General features: G+C 46.2%; 1 protein-coding gene across 16 annotated transcripts in view; it reads left to right on the top strand.

Annotated features, from left to right (window-relative positions):
• Positions 1 to 14,475, top strand: part of slmapa (sarcolemma associated protein a) — a 156,400-nt gene that overhangs the window by 98,323 nt on the left and 43,602 nt on the right. For all 16 annotated transcript variants that reach the window (XM_052474418.1, XM_052474405.1, XM_052474402.1 and 13 more), the window contains 2 exons: positions 1,589 to 1,648; positions 5,259 to 5,333. In XM_052474418.1, the coding sequence (XP_052330378.1) occupies positions 1,589 to 1,648; positions 5,259 to 5,333 (135 nt within the window). The remainder of the gene's footprint in view (positions 1 to 1,588; positions 1,649 to 5,258; positions 5,334 to 14,475) is intronic.

The raw sequence follows: 14,475 nt of genomic DNA, 5'->3' as shown, positions 1-14,475 counted from the left end.
TGTCTCAGGACAGGCTATTAGAATGGTTTCCTGGTATAGGAGTATGTACCGTGTCTCAGGACAGGCTATTAGAATGGTTTCCTGGTATAGGAGAATGTACCGTGTCTCAGGGCAGGCTATTAGAATGGTTTCCTGGTATAGGAGTATGTACCGTGTCTCAGGGCAGGCTATTAGAATGGTTTCCTGGTATAGGAGAATGTACCGTGTCTCAGAGCAGGCTATTAGAATGGTTTCCTGGTATAGGAGTATGTACCGTGTCTCAGAGCAGGCTATTAGAATGGTTTCCTGGTATAGGAGTATGTACCGTGTCTCAGAGCAGGCTATTAGAATGGTTTCCTGGTATAGGAGTATGTACCGTGTCTCAGGGCAGGCTATTAGAATGGTTTCCTGGTATAGGAGTATGTACCGTGTCTCAGGGCAGGCTATTAGAATGGTTTCCTGGTATAGGAGTATGTACCGTGTCTCAGGGCAGGCTATTAGAATGGTTTCCTGGTATAGGAGTATGTACCGTGTCTCAGAGCAGGCTATTAGAATGGTTTCCTGGTATAGGAGTATGTACCGTGTCTCAGAGCAGGCTATTAGAATGGTTTCCTGGTATAGGAGTATGTACCGTGTCTCAGGGCAGGCTATTAGAATGGTTTCCTGGTATAGGAGTATTTACCGTGTCTCAGAGCAGGCTATTAGAATGGTTTCCTGGTATAGGAGTATGTACCGTGTCTCAGGGCAGGCTATTAGAATGGTTTCCTGGTATAGGAGTATGTACCTCAGGGCAGGTGTCTCAGGGCAGGCTGTTAGGGCAATTAGAATGGTTTCCTGGTATAGGAGTATGTACCGTGTCTCAGAGCAGGCTATTAGAATGGTTTCCTGGTATAGGAGTATGTACCGTGTCTCAGGGCAGGCTATTAGAATGGTTTCCTGGTATAGGAGTATGTACCGTGTCTCAGGGCAGGCTATTAGAATGGTTTCCTGGTATAGGAGTATGTACCGTGTCTCAGGGCAGGCTATTAGAATGGTTTCCTGGTATAGGAGTATGTACCGTGTCTCAGGGCAGGTTATTAGAATGGTTTCCTTTGCATATTGTTTCTTCATATAATTGCGTAACTTGTTTTTCCTCTTCTTTTGAGACATTCACAATCACCCTTTGGTTTTCTGCATGATAACACCACCTTTTTAACTTCATATTTGGCCTAACTGTGTGGTTCCTCTCTTGGACTGTCTGGGTGCTTTAACTTCTGTGTTCTGTTGCATGTTGGGTACTTTAGTTTACCTGCCAGTGATGACTCAAGCTGTTGTTTTTTGCGTCGATCGTTTGTACTGTTCTGTACATTTTTACATCACACTGCTTTGAGTGGTACTGTGTTGAGAGAATTCCAGCATGCCAAATTAAATTTGCTTATTGCTGATTGGTTGATGAACAGCGTTTTATTTGGTTCGCTGTTCTTAAACGAGCTAACTACCTACTAATGCTGCTCAGAAGCTAGCCAGGGGCTAATCCTGAGACGAGGTCTAGAGATGGATGCTTCTCTCACTCAACAGGTGCCCCATTCAGTCATCGTCACGTTTTGACCTCAATTTCTCCCCTCTACAGCCGTGAAACAGTTGAAAGAAGCAGTTGGCTCGTCGTTGCACAAGCTGGCCAACTTTGACGGTAAGTGTTTGTTTTCTTGTTGTGTTAATGTGTGTGTTCTCGATGGTTTTGCTACTTGGCTGAGGCCATATGGTTGTTTAGTTGGTCTACTTGGCTGAGGTCATATGGTTGTTTTAGTCAGGCTACTTGGCTGAGGCCATATGGTTGTTTTAGTCAGGCTACTTGGCTGAGGCCATATGGTTGTTTAGTTGGTCTACTTGGCTGAGGCCATATGGTTGTTTTAGTCAGTCTACTTGGCTGAGGTCATATGGTTGTTTAGTCGGGCTACTTGGCTGAGGTCATATGTTTGTTTTAGTCAGTCTACTTGGCTGAGGCCATATGGTTGTTTAGTTGGTCTACTTGGCTGAGGCCATATGGTTGTTTTAGTCGGTCTACTTGGCTGAGGTCATATGGTTGTTTAATTGGTCTACTTGGCTGAGGCCATATGGTTGTTTTAGTCAGTCTACTTGGCTGAGGCCATATGGTTGTTTAGTTGGTCTACTTGGCTGAGGCCATATGGTTGTTTAGTCGGTCTGCTTGGCTGAGGCCATATGGTTGTTTAGTTGGTCTACTTGGCTGAGGCCATATGGTTGTTTTAGTCGGTCTACTTGGCTGAGGTCATATGGTTGTTTAATTGGTCTACTTGGCTGAGGCCATATGGTTGTTTTAGTCAGTCTACTTGGCTGAGGCCATATGGTTGTTTAGTTGGTCTACTTGGCTGAGGCCATATGGTTGTTTTAGTCAGTCTACTTGGCTGAGGCCATATGGTTGTTTAGTTGGTCTACTTGGCTGAGGCCATATGGTTGTTTAGTCGGTCTGCTTGGCTGAGGCCATATGGTTGTTTAGTTGGTCTACTTGGCTGAGGCCATATGGTTGTTTAGTCGGGCTACTTGGCTGAGGTCATATGTTTGTTTTAGTCAGTCTACTTGGCTGAGGCCATATGGTTGTTTAGTTGGTCTACTTGGCTGAGGCCATATGGTTGTTTTAGTCAGTCTACTTGGCTGAGGCCATATGGTTGTTTAGTTGGTCTACTTGGCTGAGGCCATATGGTTGTTTAGTTGGTCTACTTGGCTGAGGCCATATGGTTGTTTTAGTCGGGCTACTTGGCTGAGGTCATATGGTTGGTTTCGTCAATCTACTTGGCTGAGGCCATATGGTTGGTTTAGTCAGTCTACTTGGCTGAGGCCATATGGTTGTTTTAGTCAGTCTACTTGGCTGAGGTCATATGGTTGTTTTAGTTGGTCTACTTGGCTGAGGCCATATGGTTGTTTTAGTCAGTCTACTTGGCTGAGGCCATATGGTTGTTTAGTTGGTCTGCTTGGCTGAGGTCATATGGTTGTTTTAGTCAGTCTGCTTGTTATTATTATTTATTCAGGCCCAGGCATGTTCACTGAGTGATTTATCATTAGAAAATCAAATGAAACATTCAGTTAATTTTGATTGTACAAATGTGCTGGCATAAGTGTCAGGAGATGAGTTTTGCTCCTCTCAAATTTGAATATTAGGGACAGATAAAAAAAATTGTATCGTATGCTGATTTCCAATACTTTTCCCTAAATGTAACTGATATGAGGTGTTATAACTAGAGGTCGACCGATTATGATTTTTCAACGCCGATACCGATTATTGGAGGATCCCAACAAACAAAAAAGGCGATACCGATTAATCGGACGATTTTTCAAATTTATTTGTAATAATGACAATTACAACAATACTGAATGAACACTTATTTTTACTTAATATAATACATCAATAAAAATCAATTTAGCCTCAAATAAATAATGAAACCTGTTCAATTTGGTTTTAAATAATGCAAAAACAAAGTGTTGGAGAAGAAAGTAAAAGTGCAATATGTGCCATGTAAGAAAGCTAACATTTAAGTTCCTTGCTCAGAACATGAGAACATATGAAAGCTGGTGGTTCCTTTTAGCATGAGTCTTCAATATTCCAAGGTAAGAGGTTTTAGTTTGTAGTTAATATAGTATTTATAGGACTATTTCTCTCTATACCATTTGTATTTCATATACCTTTGACTATTGGATGTTCTTATATGCACTTTAGTGTTGCCAGTGTAACAGTATAGCTTCCGTCCCTCTCCTCGCCCCTACCTGGGCTTAAACCAGGAACACATCGACAACAGCCAGCCTCGAAGCAGCATTACCCATGCAGAGTAAGGGGAACAACTACTCCCAAGTCTCAGAGCGAGTGACGTTTGAAACGCTATTAGCGTGCACCCCCGCTAACTAGCTAGCCATTTCACATCACATCGCTACACCAGCCTAATCTTGGGAGTTGATAGGCTTGAAGTCAAAAACAGCAGAGTTGCTGGCAAAACGCACGAAAGTGCTGTTTGAATGAATGCTTATGAGCCTGCTGGTGCCTACCATCGCTCAGTCAGACTGCTCTACCAAATCATAGACTTAATTATATCATAATAACACACAGAAATGCGAGCATTAGGTCATTAATACGGTCGAATCCGGAAACTATCATCTCGAAAACAAGACGTTTATTCTTTCAGTTAAATCCGGAACCGTTCCGTATTTTATCTACCGGGTGGCATCCATCAGTCTAAATATTCCTGTTACATTGCACAACCTTCAATGTAATGTCATAATTACGTACAATTCCGGCAAATTAGTTCGCAATGAGCCAAACTGTTGCATATACCCTGACTGCGTGCAATGAACGCAAGAGAAGTGACACAATTTCACCTGGATTTATTTTAGCTAAATATGCAGGTTTAAAAATATATACTTCTGTGTATTGATTTTAAGAAAGCCATTGATGTTTATGGTTTGGTACAGTCATGCAATGATTGTGCTTTTTTCGCAAATGCGCTTTTGTTAAATCATCCCCCGTTTGGTGAAGTTGGCTGTCTTTGTTAGGAAGAAATAGTCTTCACACAGTTCGCAACGAGCCAGACGGCCCAAACTGCTGCATACACCCTGACTCTGTTGCAAGAGAAGTGACACAATTTCCCTAGTTATAAGAAATTCATGTTAGCAGGCAGTATTAACTAAATATGCAGGTTTAAAAATATTATACTTGTGTATTGATTTTAAGAAAGGCGTTGATGTTTATGGTTAGGTACACGTTGGAGCAACGGCAGTCCTTTTTCGCGAATACGCACCGCATCGATTATATGCAACGCAGGACACGCTAGATAAATTAGTAGTATCGTCAACCATGTGTAGCTATAACTAGTGATAACTAATATAACTAATGCTAGCTAGCAACTTACCGTGGCTTTTTACTGCATGCGCTTAACAGGCAGGCTCCTCGTGAGGCAGGTAGTTAGAGCGTTGGACTAGTTGCAAGATTGAATCCCTGAGCTGACAAGGTAAAAATCTGTCTTTCTGCCCCTGAACAGGCAGTTAACCCACTGTTCCTAGGCCGTCATTGAAAATAAGAATTTGTTCTTAACTGATTTGCCTGGTTAAATAAAGGTGTAAAAAATAAATACAAAACGGCATCCAAAATTACTGATTTCCGATTTGTTATGAAAACTTGAAATCGGCCCTAATTAATCGGCCCTAATTAATCGGCCATTCCGATGAATCGGTCGACCTCTAGTTATGACCACGGTCTTACTAATTAATGGCTGATCTCTATTATGTATCTGTCTCAGAGGTCATAGATGCCCACCTGCAGAACAACCAGACAGCGGAAGGAGACAGCCTTACCAGTCCTGACAGACTCAAAGGTAAAATACTGGTCATTACACAGGCTCTATCGATGGATTAGCTGACGAGGACATGAAAACCATGTGGGCGCTTCCATGGGTCAGAGGTCAGCCTGTTGTTGTGATTCTGGATGGCCAGATCACTATGCAAGAATGACAAGAAACTGCCGTGTGGGGAATCTAACGTGGCTCGTTTCAGCTTTTCAGCTTTTGAGGTGTTTTGACTGATTTCATTGCAATGCTAATATGGCTAAAATTAGCTAGCTAGCTAACCAAGAGATGGTATAAAAGGTTACATGTGGTTAACCATCTTAGACAACCTCATCTGTTTTGCCCCCAAAGTTGCGCCCGTGTTGGTTTTTGTTGCTTAACAACCAACCAGTCTCTGTTGAGTGTAAGAGAACTCGATCAACTCCTGTACAGCACCACCCTGTGGTAATACCAGGTATTACTCTTCCAGAGGAGCCAAACTGGAGTCAGCTCTCTGTTTAGTTTCAGCTGGCCTGCTCTTTGAGGTCGAGTTATCTCTTTGGCATGTCTAAATCTCCTGTCTATCCTGAATCTGACCTGTCCTCTCTGGTTCTCCTGTCTATCCTGAATCTGACCTGTCCTCCTGTCCATCCTGAATCTGACCTGTCCTCTCTGGTTCTCCTGTCTATCCTGAATCTGACCTGTCCTCCTGTCCATCCTGAATCTGACCTGTCCTCTCTCGTTCTCCTGTCCATCCTGAATCTGACCTGTCCTCTCTGGTTCTCCTGTCTATCCTGAATCTGACCTGTCCTCCTGTCCATCCTGAATCTGACCTGTCCTCTCTCGTTCTCCTGTCCATCCTGAATCTGACCTGTCCTCTGGTTCTCCTGTCTATCCTGAATCTGACCTGTCCTCTGGTTCTCCTGTCTATCCTGAATCTGACCTGTCCTCTGGTTCTCCTGTCTATCCTGAATCTGACCTGTCCTCTGGTTCTCCTGTCTATCCTGAATCTGACCTGTCCTCTCTGGTTCTCCTGTCTATCCTGAATCTGACCTGTCCTCTGGTTCTCCTGTCCATCCTGAATCTGACCTGTCCTCTGGTTCTCCTGTCTATCCTGAATCTGACCTGTCCTCTGGTTCTCCTGTCTATCCTGAATCTGACCTGTCCTCTGGTTCTCCTGTCTATCCTGAATCTGACCTGTCCTCTGGTTCTCCTGTCTATCCTGAATCTGACCTGTCCTCTGGTTCTCCTGTCTATCCTGAATCTGACCTGTCCTCTGGTTCTCCTGTCTATCCTGAATCTGACCTGTCCTCTGGTTCTCCTCTATCCTGAATCTGACCTGTCCTCTGGTTCTCCTGTCTATCCTGAATCTGACCTGTCCTCTCTGGTTCTCCTGTCTATCCTGAATCTGACCTGTCCTCTCTGGTTCTCCTGTCTATCCTGAATCTGACCTGTCCTCTGGTTCTCCTGTCTATCCTGAATCTGACCTGTCCTCTCTGGTTCTCCTGTCTATCCTGAATCTGACCTGTCCTCTCTGGTTCTCCTGTCTATCCTGAATCTGACCTGTCCTCTGGTTCTCCTGGAATCTGACCTGTCCTCTGGTTCTCCTGTCTATCCTGAATCTGACCTGTCCTCTCTGGTTCTCCTGTCCATCCTGAATCTGACCTGTCCTCTCTGGTTCTCCTGTCTATCCTGAATCTGACCTGTCCTCTCTGGTTCTCCTGTCTATCCTGAATCTGACCTGTCCTCTCTGGTTCTCCTGTCCATCCTGAATCTGACCTGTCCTCTCTGGTTCTCCTGTCCATCCTGAATCTGACCTGTCCTCTGGTTCTCCTGTCCATCCTGAATCTGACCTGTCCTCTCTGGTTCTCCTGTCTATCCTGAATCTGACCTGTCCTCTGGTTCTCCTGTCTATCCTGAATCTGACCTGTCCTCTGGTTCTCCTGTCTATCCTGAATCTGACCTGTCCTCTCTGGTTCTCCTGTCTATCCTGAATCTGACCTGTCCTCTCTGGTTCTCCTGTCTATCCTGAATCTGACCTGTCCTCTGGTTCTCCTGTCTATCCTGAATCTGACCTGTCCTCTGGTTCTCCTGTCTATCCTGAATCTGACCTGTCCTCTCTGGTTCTCCTGTCTATCCTGAATCTGACCTGTCCTCTCTGGTTCTCCTGTCTATCCTGAATCTGACCTGTCCTCTGGTTCTCCTGTCTATCCTGAATCTGTGTCCTCTGGTTCTCCTGTCTATCCTGAATCTGACCTGTCCTCTGGTTCTCCTGTCTATCCTGAATCTGACCTGTCATCTCTGGTTCTCCTGTCTATCCTGAATCTGACCTGTCCTCTCTGGTTCTCCTGTCTATCCTGAATCTGACCTGTCCTCTGGTTCTCCTGTCTATCCTGAATCTGACCTGTCCTCTGGTTCTCCTGTCTATCCTGAATCTGACCTGTCCTCTGGTTCTCCTGTCTATCCTGAATCTGACCTGTCCTCTCTGGTTCTCCTGTCTATCCTGAATCTGACCTGTCCTCTCTGGTTCTCCTGTCTATCCTGAATCTGACCTGTCCTCTCTGGTTCTCCTGTCTATCCTGAATCTGACCTGTCCTCTCTGGTTCTCCTGTCTATCCTGAATCTGACCTGTCCTCTGGTTCTCCTGTCTATCCTGAATCTGACCTGTCCTCTGGTTCTCCTGTCTATCCTGAATCTGACCTGTCCTCTGGTTCTCCTGTCTATCCTGAATCTGACCTGTCCTCTGGTTCTCCTGTCTATCCTGAATCTGACCTGTCCTCTGGTTCTCCTGTCCTGAATCTATCCTGAATCTGACCTGTCCTCTGGTTCTCCTGTCTATCCTGAATCTGACCTGTCCTCTGGTTCTCCTGTCTATCCTGAATCTGACCTGTCCTCTGGTTCTCCTGTCTATCCTGAATCTGACCTGTCCTCTCTGGTTCTCCTGTCTATCCTGAATCTGACCTGTCCTCTCTGGTTCTCCTGTCTATCCTGAATCTGACCTGTCCTCTGGTTCTCCTGTCTATCCTGAATCTGACCTGTCCTCTCTGGTTCTCCTGTCTATCCTGAATCTGACCTGTCCTCTGGTTCTCCTGTCTATCCTGAATCTGACCTGTCCTCTCTGGTTCTCCTGTCTATCCTGAATCTGACCTGTCCTCTCTGGGTCTCCTGTCCATCCTGAATCTGACCTGTCCTCTCTGGTTCTCCTGTCCATCCTGAATCTGACCTGTCCTCTGGTTCTCCTGTCTATCCTGAATCTGACCTGTCCTCTCTGGTTCTCCTGTCCATCCTGAATCTGACCTGTCCTCTCTGGTTCTCCTGTCTATCCTGAATCTGACCTGTCCTCTCTGGTTCTCCTGTCTATCCTGAATCTGACCTGTCCTCTCTGGTTCTCCTGTCCATCCTGAATCTGACCTGTCCTCTCTGGTTCTCCTGTCCATCCTGAATCTGACCTGTCCTCTGGTTCTCCTGTCCATCCTGAATCTGACCTGTCCTCTCTGGTTCTCCTGTCTATCCTGAATCTGACCTGTCCTCTGGTTCTCCTGTCTATCCTGAATCTGACCTGTCCTCTGGTTCTCCTGTCTATCCTGAATCTGACCTGTCCTCTCTGGTTCTCCTGTCTATCCTGAATCTGACCTGTCCTCTCTGGTTCTCCTGTCTATCCTGAATCTGACCTGTCCTCTGGTTCTCCTGTCTATCCTGAATCTGACCTGTCCTCTGGTTCTCCTGTCTATCCTGAATCTGACCTGTCCTCTCTGTTTCTCCTGTCTATCCTGAATCTGACCTGTCCTCTCTGGTTCTCCTGTCTATCCTGAATCTGACCTGTCCTCTCTGGTTCTCCTGTCTATCCTGAATCTGACCTGTCCTCTGGTTCTCCTGTCTATCCTGAATCTGACCTGTCATCTCTGGTTCTCCTGTCTATCCTGAATCTGACCTGTCCTCTCTGGTTCTCCTGTCTATCCTGAATCTGACCTGTCCTCTGGTTCTCCTGTCTATCCTGAATCTGACCTGTCCTCTGGTTCTCCTGTCTATCCTGAATCTGACCTGTCCTCTGGTTCTCCTGTCTATCCTGAATCTGACCTGTCCTCTCTGGTTCTCCTGTCTATCCTGAATCTGACCTGTCCTCTCTGGTTCTCCTGTCTATCCTGAATCTGACCTGTCCTCTCTGGTTCTCCTGTCTATCCTGAATCTGACCTGTCCTCTCTGGTTCTCCTGTCTATCCTGAATCTGACCTGTCCTCTCTCGTTCTCCTGTCCATCCTGAATCTGACCTGTCCTCTGGTTCTCCTGTCTATCCTGAATCTGACCTGTCCTCTGGTTCTCCTGTCTATCCTGAATCTGACCTGTCCTCTGGTTCTCCTGTCTATCCTGAATCTGACCTGTCCTCTGGTTCTCCTGTCTATCCTGAATCTGACCTGTCCTCTGGTTCTCCTGTCTATCCTGAATCTGACCTGTCCTCTGGTTCTCCTGTCTATCCTGAATCTGACCTGTCCTCTGGTTCTCCTGTCTATCCTGAATCTGACCTGTCCTCTCTGGTTCTCCTGTCTATCCTGAATCTGACCTGTCCTCTCTGGTTCTCCTGTCTATCCTGAATCTGACCTGTCCTCTCTGGTTCTCCTGTCTATCCTGAATCTGACCTGTCCTCTCTGGTTCTCCTGTCTATCCTGAATCTGACCTGTCCTCTCTGGTTCTCCTGTCTATCCTGAATCTGACCTGTCCTCTCTGGTTCTCCTGTCTATCCTGAATCTGACCTGTCCTCTCTGGTTCTCCTGTCTGTCCTGAATCTGACCTGTCCTCTCTGGTTCTCCTGTCTATCCTGAATCTGACCTGTCCTCTCTGGTTCTCCTGTCTATCCTGAATCTGCATGCTGCTCTTGGAGCTTTTCCCAGCCATGGCATCTATTTATTGTAGGTAAAACTATATCCAGGGCATTATTAGTTGTATCCAAGCCACGGGTCGGCTGTTAAACGTTCTCCTGGCACTCGTCGTCTGTTCAGCGTCAGCTGTCTGAATGCAGCCAGGAGATTAAACTGCAGCTGAATCACACGACACTGATTTAATAATATCTATTTATATCTGACTCTGATCAAAGAAGAGACCACTGACAAGGATTCTAGCAGCAGGGTACAGTAACTGACAGACCTCATCATGCCAATAGTTTTGTTTCGGAGAGGAAAAGGGTGGGAGGGAACATCAGAGATGCAACAAATGGTATGTCATCTCCCCCAAGATTACACAGATTACAGTACACACACACACCAGATTACGTAACACACACACGGCAGATTACGTAACACACACACGGCAGATTACGTAACACACACACGGCAGATTACGTAACACACACACACACGGCAGATTAACACACACACACGCCAGATTACGTAAACACACACACGGCAGATTACGTAACACACACACACCAGATTACGTAACACACGCCCGCCAGATTACGTAACACACGCCCGCCAGATTACGTAACACACGCCCGCCAGATTACGTAACACACGCCCGCCAGATTACGTAACACACGCCCGCCAGATTACGTAACACGCACACACGCCAGATTACGTAACACGCACACACGCCAGATTACGTAACACGCACACACACCAGATTACGTAACACACACACACCAGATTACGTAACACGCACACACACCAGATTACGTAACACGCACACACACCAGATTACGTAACACGCACACACACCAGATTACGTAACACGCACACACACCAGATTACGTAACACGCACACACACCAGATTACGTAACACGCACACACACCAGATTACGTAACACGCACACACACCAGATTACGTAACACGCACACACACCAGATTACGTAACACGCACACACCAGTTTACGTAACACACACACACCCGCCAGATTACGTAACACACACACACACACCCGCCAGATTACGTAACACACACACACACCAGATTACGTAACACACACACACCAGATTACGTAACACACACACACCAGATTACGTAACACACACACACCAGATTACGTAACACACACACACCAGATTACGTAACACACACACACACACCAGATTACGTAACACACACACACACCAGATTACGTAACACACACACACACCAGATTACGTAACACACACACACACACCAGATTACGTAACACACACACCAGATTACGTAACACACACACACCAGATTACGTAACACACACACACACACCAGATTACGTAACACACACACACACAAACACCAGATTACGTAACACACACACACAAACACCAGATTACGTAACACACACACCAGATTACGTAACACACACACCAGATTACGTAACACACACACCAGATTACGTAACACACACACCAGATTACGTAACACACACACACACTCCAGATTACGTAACACACACACACACCAGATTACGTAACACACACACACACCAGATTACGTAACAGACACACACACACCAGATTACGTAACAGACACACACACACCAGATTAGAGTAACACACACACACACACCAGATTACGTAACACACACACCAGATTACGTAACACACACACACCAGATTACGTAACACACACACACCAGATTACGTAACACACACACACACACCAGATTACGTAACACACACACACACACACCAGATTACGTAACACACACACACCAGATTACGTAAACACACACACCAGATTACGTAACACACACACACCAGATTACGTAACACACACACACACACACCAGATTACGTAACACACACACACACACACCAGATTACGTAAACACACACACCAGATTACGTAACACACACACACACACACCAGATTACGTAACACACACACACACACACCAGATTACGTAAACACACACACACACCAGATTACGTAACACACACACACACCAGATTACGTAACACACACACACACCAGATTACGTAACACACACACACACCAGATTACGTAACACACACACACACACACACACACCAGATTACGTAAACACACACACACACCAGATTACGCAACACACACACACACACACACACACCAGATTACGTAACACACACACACACACCAGATTACGTAACACACACACACACACACACCAGATTACGTAACACACACACACACACAGATTACGTAACACACACACACACACACCAGATTACGTAACACACACACACACCAGATTACGTAACACACACACACCAGATTACGTAACACACACACACACCAGATTACGTAACACACACACACCAGATTACGTAACACACACACACACACACACCAGATTACGTAACACACACACACACACACACCAGATTACGTACACACACACACACACACACCAGATTACGTAAACACACACACACACACCAGATTACGTAACACACACACACACACACCAGATTACGTAACACACACACACACACACCAGATTACGTAAACACACACACACACACCAGATTACGTAACACACACACACACACCAGATTACGTAACACACACACACACACACCAGATTACGTAACACACACACACCAGATTACGTAACACACACACACACCAGATTACGTAAACACACACACACCAGATTACGTAACACACACACACACACCAGATTACGTAACACACACACACACACCAGATTACGTAAACACACACACACACACACCAGATTACGTAACACACACACACACACACCAGATTACGTAACACACACACACACACACCAGATTACGTAACACACACACACACACACCAGATTACGTAACACACACACACACCAGATTACGTAACACACACACACACCAGATTACGTAACACACACACACACCAGATTACGTAACACACACACACACCAGATTACGTAACACACACACACACACACACCAGATTACGTACAAACACACACACACACACACACCAGATTACGTAACACACACACACACACCAGATTACGTAACACACACACACACACACACACACCAGATTACGTAAACACACACACACACACACACACACCAGATTACGTAACACACACACACACACACACACCAGATTACGTAACACACACACACACACACACCAGATTATTTAACAGACACACACACCAGATTACGTAACACACACACACACACACACCAGATTACGTAACACACACACACACACACCAGATTACGTAACACACACACACACACACACCAGATTACGTAACACACACACACACACCAGATTACGTAAACACACACACACACCAGATTACGTAACACACACACACACCAGATTACGTAACACACACACACACACACACCAGATTACGTAACACACACACACACCAGATTACGTAACACACACACACACACACCAGATTACGTAAACACACACACACACACACACACACCAGATTACGTAACACACACACACACACACACACCAGATTACGTAACACACACACACACACACCAGATTATTTAACACACACACACCAGATTACGTAACACACACACACCAGATTACGTAACACACACACACACACACCAGATTACGTAACAGACACACACCAGATTACACACCTCACCTCATACCCCCTGGCAGTCAGGCAGATAGATGACCTCACCTCATACCCCCTGGCAGGCAGGCAGATGACCTCACCTCATACCCCCTGGCAGGCAGATAGATGACCTCACCTCATACCCCCTGGCAGTCAGGCAGATAGATGACCTCACCTCATACCCCCTGGCAGGCAGGCAGATGACCTCACCTCATACCCCCTGGCAGGCAGGCAGATAGATGACCTCACCTCATACCCCCTGGCAGGCAGGCAGATAGATGACCTCACCTCATACCCCCTGGCAGGCAGGCAGATAGATGACCTCACCTCATACCCCTGGCAGGCAGGCAGATGACCTCACCTCATACCCCTGGCAGGCAGATAGATGACCTCACCTCATACCCCCTGGCAGTCAGGCAGATAGATGACCTCACCTCATACCCCCTGGCAGGCAGGCAGATGACCTCACCTCATACCCCCTGGCTGGCAGGCAGATAGATGACCTCACCTCATACCCCCTGGCAGGCAGGCAGATGACCTCACCTCATACCCCCTGGCAGGCAGGCAGATAGATGACCTCACCTCATACCCCCTGGCAGGCAGGCAGATAGATGACCTCACCTCATACCCCCTGGCAGGCAGATAGATGACCA

The sequence above is a fragment of the Oncorhynchus keta genome, chromosome 21 (assembly GCF_023373465.1).
Source record: "Oncorhynchus keta strain PuntledgeMale-10-30-2019 chromosome 21, Oket_V2, whole genome shotgun sequence".
Classification (NCBI taxonomy): Eukaryota; Metazoa; Chordata; class Actinopteri; order Salmoniformes; family Salmonidae; genus Oncorhynchus; species Oncorhynchus keta.
Note: the sequence above shows the minus strand (reverse complement) of the source record. Positions and strands in the feature narration are given on the sequence as shown.